The following is a 16417-nucleotide window of genomic DNA, read 5'->3' on the forward strand; positions in this document are numbered from 1 at the left end:
AAGAGTAGCTGCATGCACAAGGACACTGCTGCTCTCCTTGGATGGAACTGGGGTGACATCTCCAGGTGTCCCCCAGGCTGGATGGAGCTCACAGCTGGTAACATCTGAGGGGATGCATCAGTGCTGGGCAGATACATCACAGCTGCCTCCACAACACGCTTTCTCAGCCCAACCCAGAGCTGGCCACCCTGCTAATGGTGCAACTGGGAAAAGCTAGGTAAACCCATTCTTACTTTTTTTTTTTTTTTTGGCAGGACAGATCTAGCCTGGAGCCCTTGAGAGACTGTAAATATGGGGTAATCTGCAAGGCCGGTTTTGTATTGCTTTTTGGAGTGATTTACCAAGGGAAACAGCTGAGGGCAGCAGCTTTTGTTTCCAGATAGTTGGTACAAGGTATTGCAGCCATTTACAGGCACAGAGCACAGGATATAAGACACTGGGCAGGAGAAGGCTTCTCAGTGCTAGAGGCTGGCTCTTCTTCATCTCCACCTGCCCCATGGGGCAGACACAAGTCCATCCCAGATGAGCAGCACAGGCTGTACAGATGAGAGAAAAAGGGTGCACAAGTCCCCAGTCACCCTATAGCTGCCCTGCGTAGACCTCTCCCTCCCTAGTAGCTCAGAGGGACCTGCTCATCCTTTTTCTCTTTCCTTCTGAAAGGCTGAAGAAAGAAGCTGCTCTCGTTTCGCCCCAAGAATTGCACGCACAGCACTTGCCATGGATAAGACACTATTTCCCATGTAAAGCAAAACCCAAACTTGAATACAACCAGCCTGATCACAATCTCTCTGACTTCCCTGCACTTTTTTCAGATACGGGCAGGAAAGTAAGATGTGCATTTCCCTGGCAGAATTGGTTCTCAGGAATGACAATAATCACACATCTACTGAATTATTATTTTATATACATGCATATGTGAATATGTATAAGAATCTGTATATGAGTGTGTAAGTATGGGCTATTTGGGGGACACAGAATTTTAAGTGACAACCAAATACTGATCTCTCCCCTGCCTTCTCCTATTTGCTTAACATTAAAGTAGGCTGTCATATATCATTGGAATTTGGGATATTAGAGAGACCTCATGATAGAAGCAAGTGCTTGAGGGGGAGCTATGTTCTGCCTCTGATATCCTGATAGCTGGAAAAGGCTCCAAGACTCCTCTGAACTGGGATGCAACAATAAGGAGAAAAAAACTTAAATTCTGCCTCTTCTAAAATTCATAAACTTTACAGGCTCTGTGTCTGAAGGTAACACGGATGTGAAACTCGATGAGGCATTTTGGACCTCTAGTAATGCTGCCACAAACAAGCAGAGCACAGGACATAGCAACAGCAAAGCAAAATGGAAATCCTGCTCACTATTACAATGAACAGGGACTGGAGAAAAAAACAGGTGGGGAAAAAGAAAAATCAAACACGCTCTGCCCACCTAACCTTGCCTATCAGCCATGGCTCGTGTATAAACTGAAACCTCTGTTTGAAGGGTTGCAAAGTGACGCTGGGCTGCCTGGCAGGCAGAGTGTTGGAGCATGAGCCAGGCTGTGCAGCTTTTTTCTGCATCAGCAGACCTTGGGCTTTTTGTCTCCCAGTGCCTCAGTTTCCCCATCTACACAGTAAGCTCTGCTCTTTGTAAAGGGCCACTAGCAGGCAGGATGAGGGCAGCTGTCTGCACTTAGCTAAACCTATGTTTTTGCTGGTTCATTTCCTCTAGAAATACAATATAGGAGGGGAAAGGCATCCAAAATTCTCAGAGGACGGAGACGAGGAAGGCTGAGGCAGCCGGGCAAGAACTTGCCCATCAGACTTGTGGAAAGTGGCTTATCTGGGAAACAGCTTGAGACCCAACCAGAGTACCAGACCTGAGAACAGGCATCGGGTAAGCACAGAGGTGGAGCTTACGCTGGGTTTTTTTGTTAGGTATAAAAGGCTTAAATGGGTCAATGCTAACCACAGTGCCTGGGACGTGGATGAGGGGAGCTGCGCAGAGAGCGGAGAGCAGTGCCGGCCATGGGGAGGGCAGTCCCAACCCTCCTGGCCCTGCTCAGCCTAACAGCAACGATTTGTGATGCCCAGGACACCTGCCCAGGTGAGTAAGGCACAAATCCTACTGTCATCCTGCTGGGACGCTGTCATCTCCCTCCATAACACAAGGAACTTGGGGGTGGGGGTGGGGAAAATACGATTTTTTCTTTCTATGCTTTTTTTAATTCAGCTGCAAGTGGGAGGAGGGTAAGGGGGAGAATGAAGTCTCAGCAGCCACTTTACAAAACTGCTGGCTCCAACCAAAGATGTAGCATCCTCCCCCACTCACCAGTGGGATCTCCAGGAACAGGCTGTCCCAGTCGAAGTTTTCCATCCTGGTTAAGGGTTTTTGTTCATGGTGCCTTGGCCCAGTTACTAAAAGATGCAGAGCAATACAAAGGATCAATCAAGTGCTTTCTGGGTGCCGGGCACAGCTTGGGGACACTGCACAACACAGCCTTCTGTCTATATTCCTCGAGAAGGCGATAGGGGCGATTTCAAACTGAGCTGGTGTCAGGAAATTTGGTAGAACCTTCACTGTCCACAGATCTGTCAATGTCACTTACTCTGCTGTCAATACCCCCCAGGGCACCTCTCAGCTTTTGTTTTATTAAGCTACAGCATATTTGTCATGCATGTAATGTCATATATAACAGCCTTCTCTCCCACTGAACTCCCCTGAAGCCAGAGATTCAGTGTCTAGCTCCTCTAATATACGAGATCCCCAATGCCATCTGTTAATCCATACAACACCCCAAGTTCCCACCCCCATTGCTTTTGCTTGCACTGTTCCTGAACTCCAGAGGGTTCGATTTCCTTTCCAAGACCTTCGGAGCCCTAATAATCTCCCTGAAGACTGTCTTCATTTCCTCAGAGGTGAGAATAATGGGTCTGGGTGATGCTGACCGGCTCGCCATTCTCCAAGGATGCCCAGGGACCCCAGGTGCCTCTGGCCCAAAAGGAGAACCAGGTCTCCCAGGAACAAAAGGTGAGGCCCCAAAAACCAGTGATGAACACTGATATGAGATAGCTTTGTTGCTTTGGGTAGGGGAAGCAAGCTGAGGCTGGAGCAGTGGTTGGCCTGGCACTGGCTTCTGTGAGCAGCTGGAGAGTCAAATAGGAGTGGAAAACATCCCATCTAGAGACGTGCTGGTACACATGAAGTCATCTTTTTTTCCCTGAGTCCTATCACAAGTCTAAAGTGGTCCTGGGATGTGAAGTGTCATAACTCACTTGTTTCTTCTACAGTAAAAACATCCGTTTATTTTCTGAGTCTTTATTGAACAGTCTGGGTGGGAGGGAGGTTGCAATGCTCCTGCATGTCTGCCGGGGAACAGTCTGGGAACTGTACTGGCACCTCTTATCCCAGGAAGCAAGGAAGATGGGGGTCCTTCAGGGTTTTCATAGCCAACTCATACAGAAGGTGAATCATGTTAGCAGAGGGAGCAGATCCACAGCAGCAAAATCCATGGACTGAGTCCAAGATGTACAAAGGTCATAGGAATTCATATGTGAACTGCAGATTAGGACTTACACTGGCGGTACCGGTGTAGTGTAGCTTCAACAGAAGAAAAGGAGTAAGATACGTTGCAAGATTGAATCTAATTAACAAAACCCAGCTTCCTTGTTTCTGTGAAAGTCAAGGCCCAGCTGCCCAGGCTTCTGTATTATCTCCCCTCTGGTCAGTTTGCAATGTGCACATACAAACTGAGTCTTTCCTTGCAGGAGAAATGGGAGCCCAGGGACTCCCCGGGAAAGCAGGACCACCTGGTGCAAAAGGTAATGCGTAACATATTCAGCTCTAATCATAAATCTACCCAAGTTCAGGACATGCATTGGGAGACTGGGTCTACAGAGCTGGTCGTAGTCCAAGAAACAGCCCCGAAGTAGTGTAGGCAAAGCAGGATTTGGGGGTATGGATCTTGCATGCCATGAGTACTAGAAACAGTGTCCTTGACTGGGATCACATCACAGAGGAAGATACTACTCTTCTTCTCGAAGTTCCCCATTGACCCTTACCAGATCCCTAAAATCAGACCTCTCCCCATTCCCCACTCCTACCCTCCTCCTGCCTCCACCACGACAAACTTGCCCAAATGTCCCCCCTCTCTGAGGAGCTTTGGGGTGCTTCAGCCAGGAGGCCTGATGCAGACACATGATGTTGAGTGCTTCCAGCAGCCTCCAGGCCTGGACTCGGCGTGCGATACCGTTGTACCCAGTTGACCAGAAGGATGTGATCAAACCATCAGGAAACAGCTGGCACAGGGTGAAGCAAGGAGGGAATGGGGGTTTCTTTGCAATGGGATGAGCCCCTGAAAAGAGGAAGATGTCTGCTGGGAAATTAGCTTTCCCTCCACCCAGGCTGTGCTTAAGGTCTTCAGCAGAATCCGTGTGCTGCAGACATTGGAAAAGTGTCTCTTCTAAAGAAACCAGTTCCCAGCATAAGGTGCCACCCAGGAACTGAGCACCAGTGCACTGACTAGCTGGGAAAACAGCCCCTTTGCATGCTGAATATGTAGCTATTTCCTGGTCAAAGCACCCAAGACCCCAGCAGGAGGTGGATGAACCCACTGAAAAAGAAGTTATTGCCCAAAATTTCACAGGTGCCTGACTGAATACAGAAAGCCCCCACAAAAAGTCACTGAGACGGAGCTATGAATCCCCCATACACTCCAGCAGACAGAGCAGCAGTTCTCTCTCCCCTGTGTCCTGCTCTTCCTGCTGTTCCTGAGAGATGCTGCTGATCAAGAGAGCAGCCAGGCCAGGGTAGCAGCACCAGTTGGGACACTCAGCAGAGCACCATGGCTTTGCACCACTTGACAGCCTCTCCTGTACATTTGGGACATATGGAGGAGCTGGAGCAGCCACTTGGGGAGCCACAGTAATTCACTCGCATTGAATCATCTGTGATGATCATTTTCCTCTTGTCTCTTGCAGGAGCAGATGGAGATCCTGGCTTCCCAGGACCGAAAGGTAAATCATGCTGTGCTGAATTTATCACATGAGCTGCTTTAGTTAAACTTCCACCCTCTGCTGTTCTGGAAGAACACACCAGGTGGGAGCAACTATAGAGAAATAAAAGTATCCCACCAGGTACTGGATGGGGCTGTTTGGTGACAGTAGTGCCCCATCGTCCGGGTGGTGTGAGCAGCCCCTCTCCCAGACCAGCTGTTCAGCAACAGGAGCTGCCCCCAACTTGGGCACCTGGTGCTGCCATCAGCACTATCAGCTACAGAAACCACAGGGCTTCACACACCCCAGCCTGAGGGACCAGCCAGATTCGGGCAGACCTCTGACCTTCCCATGCTATGGCAAAATGCAGAGGCTCAGATGAAACTCAGTCGCTGCTAGTGCCAGAGGAATATGTCTCTCTACCTGCACTAGCAATACGGTAGAGGGAAAACAAGTTTTTCTCCTGCTGCCATCATCCTGCATGTGAAGGCCACTGGCACCCGTCACTGAGCACTGTCTGCACTGTGGCTTCCCTCACTGGAGCTTGGCTTGTAATAGCTGGGGGCCAAGCACTGATGATCTGGTGGCTAGTTCAGCACATTTGCTCTAGCTGTCACAGCTGCTCCCAAACCACTGACTAAAGCCCTCTGCCAGCAGCAACCATTCCCCCCTCAGGGCTTTTCACCCTGCCTTCCCGCAGGTGTGTTTCCTCTTCCTTTCCACACCCACCTGCTCCTGTCCCACCTGTCCCAGCCCAATGGGACTCACTGGCACAAAATGTTGGCACCCAAATCCATGCAGCAGCAGGCAGAGCAGCCAGGTCCAACAGAGATACATCTTGTGTCAGTCTTGCCATTTGGACCTCCCAGCCCCAAATCAGATGTCAGGGGAAAATATATCATGCCGGGCCCAACAGCCCAAGAGAGGCAAGGTTGCTGCTCCTTGTGCACCTACAATGTGTCCCACCCCCCTGGCAGCCACCCCACGTACCTGCTAGGCAACCTGGAGAGCTGCTCCCAGTGACTGAGGGTGCTGGGTGTTACCTCTGTAATTACAGGAGTCTGTGACTTGGGTTCCCACCTGCCATTGTCCCTCTGTGCTCTCCTGGTTCTGTGCAGATGGCCCTTTGATGGGCTGGTGGGTCTCCTCTGATGGGCCTGGGAGCCGCTGGGGCAGAATATATGTTGAGTTACTCCTCCTGCCTGGTTTCTCTGTGCCTCTGTTATGTGTGCAGATGAGCTAAACGCTTCCCCTAACATCACAGCCCTCTATCACTGCAGCAGGATTTGTCTTGAAAAGCAAATGATGCCAAGTGCTGGAGGAGGGGAAGGCAGGATGTGGAAGGTGAAGAGTAATTGATGATGTTGTTTGTCCAACAGGAATGAAAGGAGAGCCTGGATTTCCAGAAACATGGGGTAAGTTTCATCCTAGGTCCTTCATGCCACTGGCTGAAGGCTTTGCAGAGCAGATAGTGGTGGACTCCCTGTACCACAAGTCAGGACAGGACAGCAATAAAAACAAATTTAGAGTGACACTGAAGGATGGAGTAAGGAAATATCACTGTTAACCCATTTGCTTCTCACAGTCACATGCAGCTTCTGTGTGTCTACTCTGTAATCCAGCCAGGCCAGGAAAGTCATGTCCTCTGAGCACTACTGGAGTCACCTGCCCTGTGTGTCCTGGAGGAGGTCTGTCTTAATTTTTGAGAGCCTCAGTGTCCTGGTTTCCAGATGCAACCACTAGAAAAACCTCTATAGACATGCTGCTACTTCAAAGGCAGTTATACCACCACGCTTGCAGTGGCAGGTTCAGTAGACACAGAATTCACGTGTGTGATAGTGCTCAGATTAATGTAATCATTTTAAAAAAAAAAAAACACAAAGAAAGAAAAAAAGAAAACAAGCTTCAGTTGACCCATCCGTCTCCATGAGCTAAAGCCAAAGCAGAGCTACAACCTGCTCTGGCTACATTTGGATGCTGTAGGGCCACAGTCACGTGCAGACGCTTGGGCAGATCAGAGCTGCTGTAGCACCTGAAAGAGAGAGACTGGGATGCCACTGAACTGGCCCCTTGCTGCCCCCAGGACTCCTCTGCCCTTTTATGTTTCCTGGGCATGTAAAAACATTTGACTAGTAAGGAACAGGCCAAGTCCAGGACCATCCCTCCCTTAGGAAGGACACCCATGCCCACGAGACAGCCTGGCACAGCTGTGCATCCATTCATCAAATACAGCACACTCAGACACCTGCACCACCAGCACCACCATCTCAGATCATCTCCCAATGCTTTCCCCTATGAAAGCCACAGACGCAGCTGTAAGCTGGGATGTCTGATAGGGACCATTCCAGTCAATCCTTTGGCATCTGTGAATCTGAGCTTCTGTCATCAGGTGTGGTTTTTGGGAGGAAAAATAAATTTATACATAATATATATGTATATATTCAAAAGTGCTCTCTGTCCAATCCGTAGAGGACGATCTGAACACTGTTTTCTGTATTACAGGTAGGTGTTTTTCTGTGTCACCACTCCTTTGCTGCCAACTACCCACACACTCTCTGTGCCCCCCATACATTCCCGAGCCTGGACAAATTCCTGGATCATGAGTTTGTCATCCCGCTCAGAGCAGCTCCATCACCTAGACCCCCAAAATAGTCATTGCAGATGAGAGGAGTCTGAGCACCTTAGACCATCTCTTAGAAGGTGCCCATCTCCCCTGTGACATACGGACTCAGAAACTGCAGCGGGGTTTGGCTCCCAGTAGGTGTGCATCAGAGTCCTGCAGTGCAAAGAGCCAGCTGGGAGGCTGAAGGGCTCAAAGCCTCCAGCTTACGGCATGAGGCTGATCTGCTCCCTGGATGCAGTGAGCGAGTGAGCACGTTGTAACTCTTTCCACTTGATCTCTTTCCCTGATTTGCATAGAAGCCAGGAACTGCCAAGAGCTGTTGGGTAAAGGGAAGATCCTGAGCGGCTGGTACACCATCTACCCCCAAGGCTGCAACGCCACCACCGTCTTCTGTGACATGGACACCGATGGCGGAGGATGGATTGTGAGTAGCATGAGGAGAGGGAGTTTTCTATGTCCCTACAGTGATTTTTATTACGGCTGCAAAGGATGGCACCAAAATAGGAACAAAAAGGGAGGAAAACACACACTGAGGGGACAGCTGAGGTTCACGTTAGCAAGCCTGGGTGAATCCCTGTGGATGCAGGGGGTTCTCCTGGGAGATGTCTCTGGGAGCAGGTTGAGCACCACAAACCCACTCCCTGCTTAAATCAGCAAATCATTTCCTCCTCATTACCAAGGGCAGATGGAGGAGATCTGTCTGTGAGGGATTCCTCTGGGGTTCAGCCCACAAAGACCCGGAGGAGTATCCTGACGCAGGGGGAGCATTTGCTGTAGGGGGCTGTGCCACCTGGGTGCTGCCGATGCTTTCGGGGACCTGGCCTGGTGGGGCTGAGGGTCTCCTTTCCTGCAGGTTTTCCAGAGGCGCTGGGATGGGTCAGTGAACTTTTTGCGAGATTGGGACTCATACAAACAAGGCTTTGGCAACCAGCTGACAGAGTTCTGGCTGGGGAATGACAACATCCACTTCCTCACCTCGCTGGGTAAGGTCTGCCTCCATCCTGAGCTGGGGCCCTAAGAGTCCAACCCCTGTACCACACTCGGTCATTAAAGGACTCTGAACTTCTCACATCCATCTGAGGCCCCAACAGTTAGTCCTAAGCAGCATGCAGGCTCTTGCAGCCCATTGCACACAGGGAATTGCACTCTAAAAAAAGGAAAACTAGAAGCCAGGGAAGAGAATGAGCTGGCTGCATGACCTATTCTGGAGATAGGCCAACACTTCCTACTAGGACTGGTTGTGATGGCAGTCATCTTGTTCACACACAGCCTTGGAGTCACAGTTGTGTGCAGGGCTCCTGGGTGTGTAGCTCTCAGTGCCCATGACCACCCAACAGCAGATCAGAAAAGGTTCTTCACAAGAAAGCCATCAAAGGTACAGGAGGTTCTGCAGGAATTTCAAATAAATCATATCTCTCAAGTAGTGGAAGCTCCTCTCAACTTAGCTCGGGGTTCCTTAAACCCTCCATCCTGAAATCCAGGTGCGTACTCACCATCAGCCCTGCACCACCGCTGCCCACCTTCTCTTCTAGGACCCTGTGAACTCCGCATTGACCTGAGAGACTTTGAAAACAACTACTATTTTGCCAAGTATGCTTCATTCAGAGTTTTAGGAGAGTCTGAGAAATACAAACTGGTTCTAGGAGACTTCCTTGGTGGAAACGCTGGTAAGTTAGCAGCAGCTCACTGCAAAAGGCTGTTCTCTAGAGCATTTCAGAAGTGTTCAGCATTTATAGAACAGAGCTGTATCATGCAAACTCCTTGTACTATCTACATTCTGGGTCAATTTTTTAAAACTGGCCATGGTACCCCAGGTGCCGAGTGACCTCTGGATGCAGGGAAGGACAGGGACACCCATCAGCCACAGAGTGTGACCCAGAGCATTACCTACAAGCGCAACCACATGGTTTAGCAGCAAATGTGGAGCCCGGTCCTGAGCAGCACCTCATCCAACATAACTTTCCCAACAGCTCTGCAGTAGCCGGGCAAAGTTCTGCTTTTGGTTACATTGGAAGGAAATATTTGCCTGCAAGGTTTGGCATTTGCAGAGCTGGGGTGCTGTTCAATACTTGCAGTATTGAGCACTGCATCCTTTTGATGCCTGATGTTTTGTTTTTCTTTAAAAAGCAAACAAATCCTCTGCAAAATTCAATACCCCTCTTGCAGGAATGAGTGAAACCAGCACCTGAGATAGCAGGTGCTCTGGGTTTATGTGGCTTTGTACACATTGCAACCCTGTCTGATAGTCCAGACCTCAGTATGACTGCAGAGAATCTGAGTGGTGCAAGGGAAGTGACACCAGTGTAACTGCGAGCAGAATCTGGCCCATTTTATTTACAGGCATAGATAAGTACTCTGTGTGTTTTAGCAGTCCTGGCAGAGCTCAGGATACTCCTTTTCTCCAGGACCAAGGAGGAAACCTGGGCAACAAAGAGAACAGCAGGATTTATAAGATCTGCCTTGTATCCAGCAAGGCCCACTGATGCCCTGCAGTGGTGTACAGGGACATTAGGTTCCCTTTCGTGCTCTCTATTGCAGTAACTGTGAACGTGTACTCTCTGCAGGAGACTCCTTATCATACCACAAGGACATGCCATTTTCAACAACAGACCAGGACAACGACATGAGCTCCTTTAACTGTGCCACAGAATACAAGGGAGCGTGGTGGTACAATGACTGCCATTACTCCAACCTGAATGGGATGTACTGGCTGGGCGTTCATGGGAGCTATGCTGATGGCATAAACTGGAAGACAGGCAAAGAATACCATTACTCCCATAAGCGAACGGAAATGAAATTCAGGCCAGTTTGACATGGCAAGAGGATGTCTGCCTAGCACCAACAGGTGCCACTCAACAGCCAAGAGAAGACACAAAACATAATGTTGTTTGAGGGTAAAATTGGACCAGGAAGAATATTACAGGTTGTGCCTTCAGCCTAGAGCAGACTTTTAGAGACCAGAAGAGATCAGTGCTGGTTTGAGCTCCTGTAAGCACCAGACTCTTGCCCTGGACTATCTCCAGCAGCCCCACAGATGCTGACTTAGCCTGAGCATCTTTTCTGAAAAGTGTGTTACCTTGATTTAAAGACCAAGTGATGGTGAGGCTACTGCATCTCAGTAAAGCTCTCAGATGTTATTACCCTAAATGGTAATTACTGGTAATTTTCAGTCTAATCCATGTACATGAAGCCTCCAGTGTTCTTGCACCCTCTTTTCCTGTTGGACCCAAGAGCCATCTGAAAGGCACTGAATTCCCGACCCCGCCTCTCTCTCTGCAGGCTGTGATGGAGCCACGATGTAGACCAGCATGGAAAGGACTGAGCTTCCAGCACAGGGCTGTCAGCACTGCCATCTCCCTCCTTCCCTCTCCACTGCCTCACACAACACATGCTCCAGGACCTCAGCTCCTGGAACCATAGTAGAGCTGCCCGGCAGTTCCCACCACGACACAGCTGCAGCTGGGCCCAGACCCAGCTTCAGCCACTCCTCCAGGGCACGTTTTTAGATGTCATTCTTTAGCCGCTGTGGACCAAGAGCTAGATACAAACAGTCTATCCAGCAACATGTTCGGTACCAAGACACTACAGTAGTCCCAAGTCAAATCTTGAACAAGTGGACATCATGTAAATTACCAGCAGGTGCCAGTATCTTCCATTTCAACTTGTTTCCAGTAGCATTTGAAGATAGGCTATCTGTTGGTGGATGGAGGCAGTTCACCCAGTTTGTGTGATGTTTTATTTGACCATTAGCAGAACTGGTTAAAGGGTCTCTTCTTCCTCCTCCCCACAGCTGACACAGGGGAGAAGAGCCTAGTGCTAACTCTTCACAGGGACAGACCAGAGTCAGTGGAAGCAGAGTATTTATTTGTGTTATGTTCCGAATGGTCCCAGGTTTATCACTACTTATTGCACAGATCTGTAGCAAGGACAGTTCCAGCCCTACCACACTGAATCCAAACCTTGTGGGTGAGAAAAGCAAAAAGGCCACTCATGCAGCACACCACAGCAGGTCAATGATGTGCTAAGAAATAAACCTGAGGTTTTGCATTTCCCTATTCACTAGGTCCTGCTCACTTCTCCTTTTCAGGTACATGAGAAAGCGCATCTCCGAGTAGAGAAGCAGACACTGAAAGTCCCATAGTCAATTCCCCATCTCTAGGAGCTCTGTTTTGTTTTTCTCCTACTCCCCAGCAGGAGCGGGAGCAAGGTCCCACAGCCTCCAGCTGTGTCTCACCTATCAGCTGCTGATGCTGTTGTCCACGAGCTTCTCAGAGAGGCCCAAGGTGCTGCCACAGACAGCTCCGCAGAACCAAAGACTCCTCTGCAGAGACGTATGAGCTGGTGCTGACATCCTCAGCTTTAACCTAGCTAAAAGTGCTGAATCCCCTTTCTCTGCTCCCCTTTATCTTCTCCTCTTACTACACAGAAACCTTCAACATTTAAATTTCATCTGTGAAGGACACTGATGTTAGAGGAATTAAGAGCACTCCAAAAACAGTTTACCCAAGCCCATCTAGTCAATATTCCCAGACTGCCACCTGACTCCATAGAGGAAATACTCAGGTATGACAAGCCATCACCAGTGCTAGGTGAGGTGGTTTGGACCTGGCTGCAGAGTGAAATTCTCCTACGTCTCGTAAGCTGCCTCAGTGCACCATGGGCTGGCACTGCATGCCCTCCAGCACAAGCCCCAACCACTGCAGGGCAGGAAAATGCTCCCTGTGCTGATACAGGCATGTCGGGGAGAGGGTCCTTGGGCTTGATGGTCCACCCCAGGCACCATGCCTGCAGCAGTCACAGAGAGGGCTTGCACTGACTCCAGCCAGGAAGAATTGAACCACTAAGGTCAGGAACCAGTTCCCTAGATACATATACATACTACCAGCCCAGAGCTCCCACCTCTCCTTAACAGAAGGGTTCCCACTTCTCCATCAGCTCTCACATCTGACCAGTGGGGGAAGAGGCAGGGAACAGACTTGGTATGTCCTAATGGAATATGCTCCCCAAAACTATCAGGACACCATCCACTCCCTCTTGCTTTCCATCCTTTTGCCAAGGGTCCCCAGCAGAAAAGCAGAATAGCCCAAATCTGTGACTGATCCTGGCCATTGCTCATCTCAGGGCTTTTTCTCTGTGCCCTGGAAAGCTCATGGGTTAGGTTTTCATTTGTGTTTGAAAACCCGCTTCTGCTCATTAGTGGATCTGGAAAGGGCCAACGCTGAAGCCTAGAAATGACAACATCCCTAGAGCTTCTCCAGACATTTCCCTTGCTGCACCTAATGACAAGTCAGGCTGTGGAGTCACCAGAGGAGCAGGGTGGGCCAGGCTATGGAGTGTGGGGAGAGGACCTGCTTTCTGCCATATCAGGGAGCCTGAATGAGAGGCTGGAAGCATCTCTGATGGCTTGTTGATGCATAGCCATCTGAAAGCAAAAGCAGGGCCAAACTAGTCCTCTCAGGTCCCACCCAGGCCAGCCTCCTGGCCAGATCAGGGCTGCCTCCAATGATACCCTCCTGCATTGTCTGGTACATGGGAAGACCCAGCAGTCCAAACCACCCATGAGATTACTGCCAGCCTCCGAGGGCTGCATAGAGGCTCTTCCCAGGGAAGAACACAGCACTTTGACCCAGAGGTTTCACAGCTGTAAATCTGAAAGTTGATTAACTTCAAGAAACTTGGACTTCGGAAGGAAAGGTCTTCTTCCTACCTAACACCAATGACTATTATATGAGGAGCTCAGAGAACTGAGCTTCAGCACTACTCTATGATTTGTGTTTGGATGCAGCAGACCTGGTGGTCCTGGCATAGTGAACACCTTCCTCCAATTTTCTGAGGTGTCCTTGTAAGAGGGTTGCATGTGAAGAGTAACTAAAGTCATGTATGAGTCAGCATAAAACAAGCTGCATCTGGGGAAGGGAAATCATTTCACTGTGGTTTGGTCCTTTTGACTTATGGGCTGCTGGGGTGGAAAAGATGAATCCAAACCCTTTGCACTGTGCTTGTGCTGCTGCTGTTACCTTGTGCCCATCCAAAGTGAAGGGGTGACTTAAGACACCAGCTGACCCTGCCACAAACCGAGGGCATGGGCGGGCAATGGACTCAAAATACCACTCTCCCATAGGTAATACTCTTCTATAAATTAATTTTAACTAAAGGTTTATTATGCCAGCTATGCTGATAGAGCATGAAGCTGTTTGTTTAGTTGTGTTTGGTGCCTATGCTTGGAAACACAGCATTTCAGGAGCACCACTCAGCAGGCCCAGGATGATGAAACACAGCAGTCAGGGCTGATGTGGAAAAGAACCACTAGACTTTATTCCCAAATGGCAATTATAAAAACAAACAAAGACACAATGGAGGATGCAGGAACGCATGGTCCATGGGGCGCAGCATGGCGAGGTCTGTGCCGTCGGCACCTGTGGAGCAAGCAGCCGACAGAAGAAAGAGATGCAGAGGAGGCAGCTCCTGGTCAGGTCCGGCAACGGCGAACCTGCTGCGCTGCCCAGACCCTCCACCCACCATCGCAGTTGCTTCAGTTCAGTGCCAAGACTCCGAGACATGAAATTCAATCACTGACCTGGACTTTGCGTCAGACTGGTGTGGAGAAGCCAGGCCCTGCACTCCCAGCACAGGGGCTCATACATGGAGGGCATCTCGGCAGGTTTCCCATGCTTGCCTCTCCCTCCAGCTCTGACCAGTGAAGAGAAACTCTTGGTCCACGAGATGCACCAGACAAATTCCCAGACCACTTCTGTTCTTTGCAGACTCCCAGCATCGGCTTTTCTAGTCCACATGGTGCTTGCAGACAGTCTCAGTCCCACCTGCCCCTGCAGCAGGCAGCAAAGGTTGTTCTACCAAGGACCTGATATCCTTCGGTCACCTGAGATCCAGCATGTGGCCTCACCATGAGAGTGGATGAGTCATATGGCAAGCCCAGAAGAAACACAGTTCTGATCCACTGCAGTTCCGACCATGCTGGCTAATGCTATCCTCTGTGCTCTGTGCAGAAAATATCCCGCCCACAGGATCTGTTTAATCCTTGAGCAGGCTTTTTACACCTGAGCAGATAAATAAAACCAAAAGATCTTCCTTCATACCACAGCATCACCAAAGTATACACAACTCCACATGCCTTTTCTAGTGTGTCCCAGCCCCACGGTTGTTGCTCTGCAGGACCAGAGTCAGATGTACGGCTGGAGGAAGTATCAGCCCAGTCTGCAGTAGGGCACCACCAGCACCAAGCCTTGCTGGTCCTGGGAAGAGGGTGACCAGCAGGACAGCAGCCCTGCAGGGAAGTGCCCCTGGAACAAGACACCTTCACCCCATAACAGGCCATTTGAGGGACTGGTATGTTATGGGATCCTCCTTTAGTCTACTCTTGTGCAGGAGGGGCAGAGGAAGAACAGACTCTGGCTTGGCAGTCCAGGTAGCACAGGGAAGGCTGGGGAAAGGCTTTGTGAAAGCAATGCGTCTAGTCAGGGACTGAGCCGAGGTAGACACTATCCTTCATCCATAGGGGCCCTTGGAAAAGGCTTTGTATCCTTAATGCTTTGGGTGTTAGCACATACTGTTGGATTCCTCATTCTCAAACCTATTCCTCTATGGAAGAAGAGCCCAGGGGAGCCTGGGAAGCCTTAGGAGGTTGCAGTTAGCTCCTCCGGTCCATCTCCTGGTAGCCAAATATACACCCTGTGATTTTCGTCCAACACATTGCTGTGATGCTGGTGGTGGCTGGCTCTCACTAAAGACACACACATACATCAGTGCTATTTGCACTGCTGTTGCAGTTCATTTCATTCCACTGGTCTAAAGTCTCCAAACTGGTGCAAGTCAAAAAGTGGCCACTCTCCCTCCTCCAGGCTGAAAAGCTTCCCTTATTTTCAGTCTTCTACTTCTCGAGGCTTTGCTTCCCCCCCCGCTGGCAGTATCCAGCTGGGATGAAGGTATTTGCTGGGCAGTTTACTGCTGAGCAGGAGGTTTCTTGGGCAAATAAGAGATGTGGCTGAGCTGGTGACCCTGGTGCCATTCAGTGCATTTCACGCCAGCTTCCAATTCCTTATGATCCCTGGTGAAAATGCACCATGCTCTTCCACTACCTCTCTGTCCCAGCACACCACTGACACTCCCTTGTGCAGGCACCGCAGCACAGAGATGTTGGGCTATATATGACACCAAATCCAGCTCCAAAAGCTTGAGATGAGGCCCCCGGTAGGTCTACCACTATGTGGGAGAACAGCCTTTAAGCTGTAGGTTGAAGGCCGATTGGGCTAAACACTGTACAAATACTTTTTGGTGAACAGATTAATGATCCTTGCTCCAAGAGCTTACAGTCTACAAGAACAGAGCCACAGCTCCACCACTATACAGACCTTACACCTATTTACACCCACAAACATTTTGGTCCCAGCAGAACATGTCTTTCAGACCAATGGTCCAGCAATTAGCTGATCTGGGGGCAGGGACTCGACTGCTGACCTATTTCTCTTAATTGGAAATGCCAGACCATTTCTAGCTATTATTCTTTCCACCTCTGGTTTGGATCCGCAGCCCCTCTGGCCCACAGAAGAAAACATGGTATCAAAACAAAGTCCTTTCCTGGCTGCCTGAGCCCTGGGGCCCATGAGGGTGTCCCACATTGCCTAGGAGGCGAAGGGTGCTGGGCCAGATAGAGAAATGGGTGAGATGCTGGATGATGCTGGACCCAGCTCTCCCCCATTTCGGCCTCACAAGCTGTTGGCACTGTGCTCATCATTGTGTTTGCAGTGGGATGAGAAGGGGGGAGGCAGACCCCTCCATCTTTGAGCCCCTCTCGAGAGTG

At 49.9% G+C, this 16417-nt stretch overlaps 1 protein-coding gene across 1 annotated transcript; it reads left to right on the top strand.

Annotated features, from left to right (window-relative positions):
* The first annotated feature begins 2009 nt into the window (after positions 1 to 2009).
* Positions 2010 to 10411, top strand: LOC142091527 (ficolin-1-like). The gene is given in 10 exon segments (XM_075170956.1): positions 2010 to 2088; positions 2880 to 2893; positions 2895 to 3012; positions 3750 to 3803; positions 4962 to 4997; positions 6356 to 6391; positions 7896 to 8027; positions 8436 to 8582; positions 9132 to 9266; positions 10164 to 10411. Coding segments are annotated over 10 exon segments (999 nt in total).
* Positions 10412 to 16417: the final 6006 nt, after the last annotated feature.

The sequence above is a fragment of the Calonectris borealis genome, chromosome 21 (genome assembly GCF_964195595.1).
Source record: "Calonectris borealis chromosome 21, bCalBor7.hap1.2, whole genome shotgun sequence".
NCBI lineage: Eukaryota > Metazoa > Chordata > Aves > Procellariiformes > Procellariidae > Calonectris > Calonectris borealis.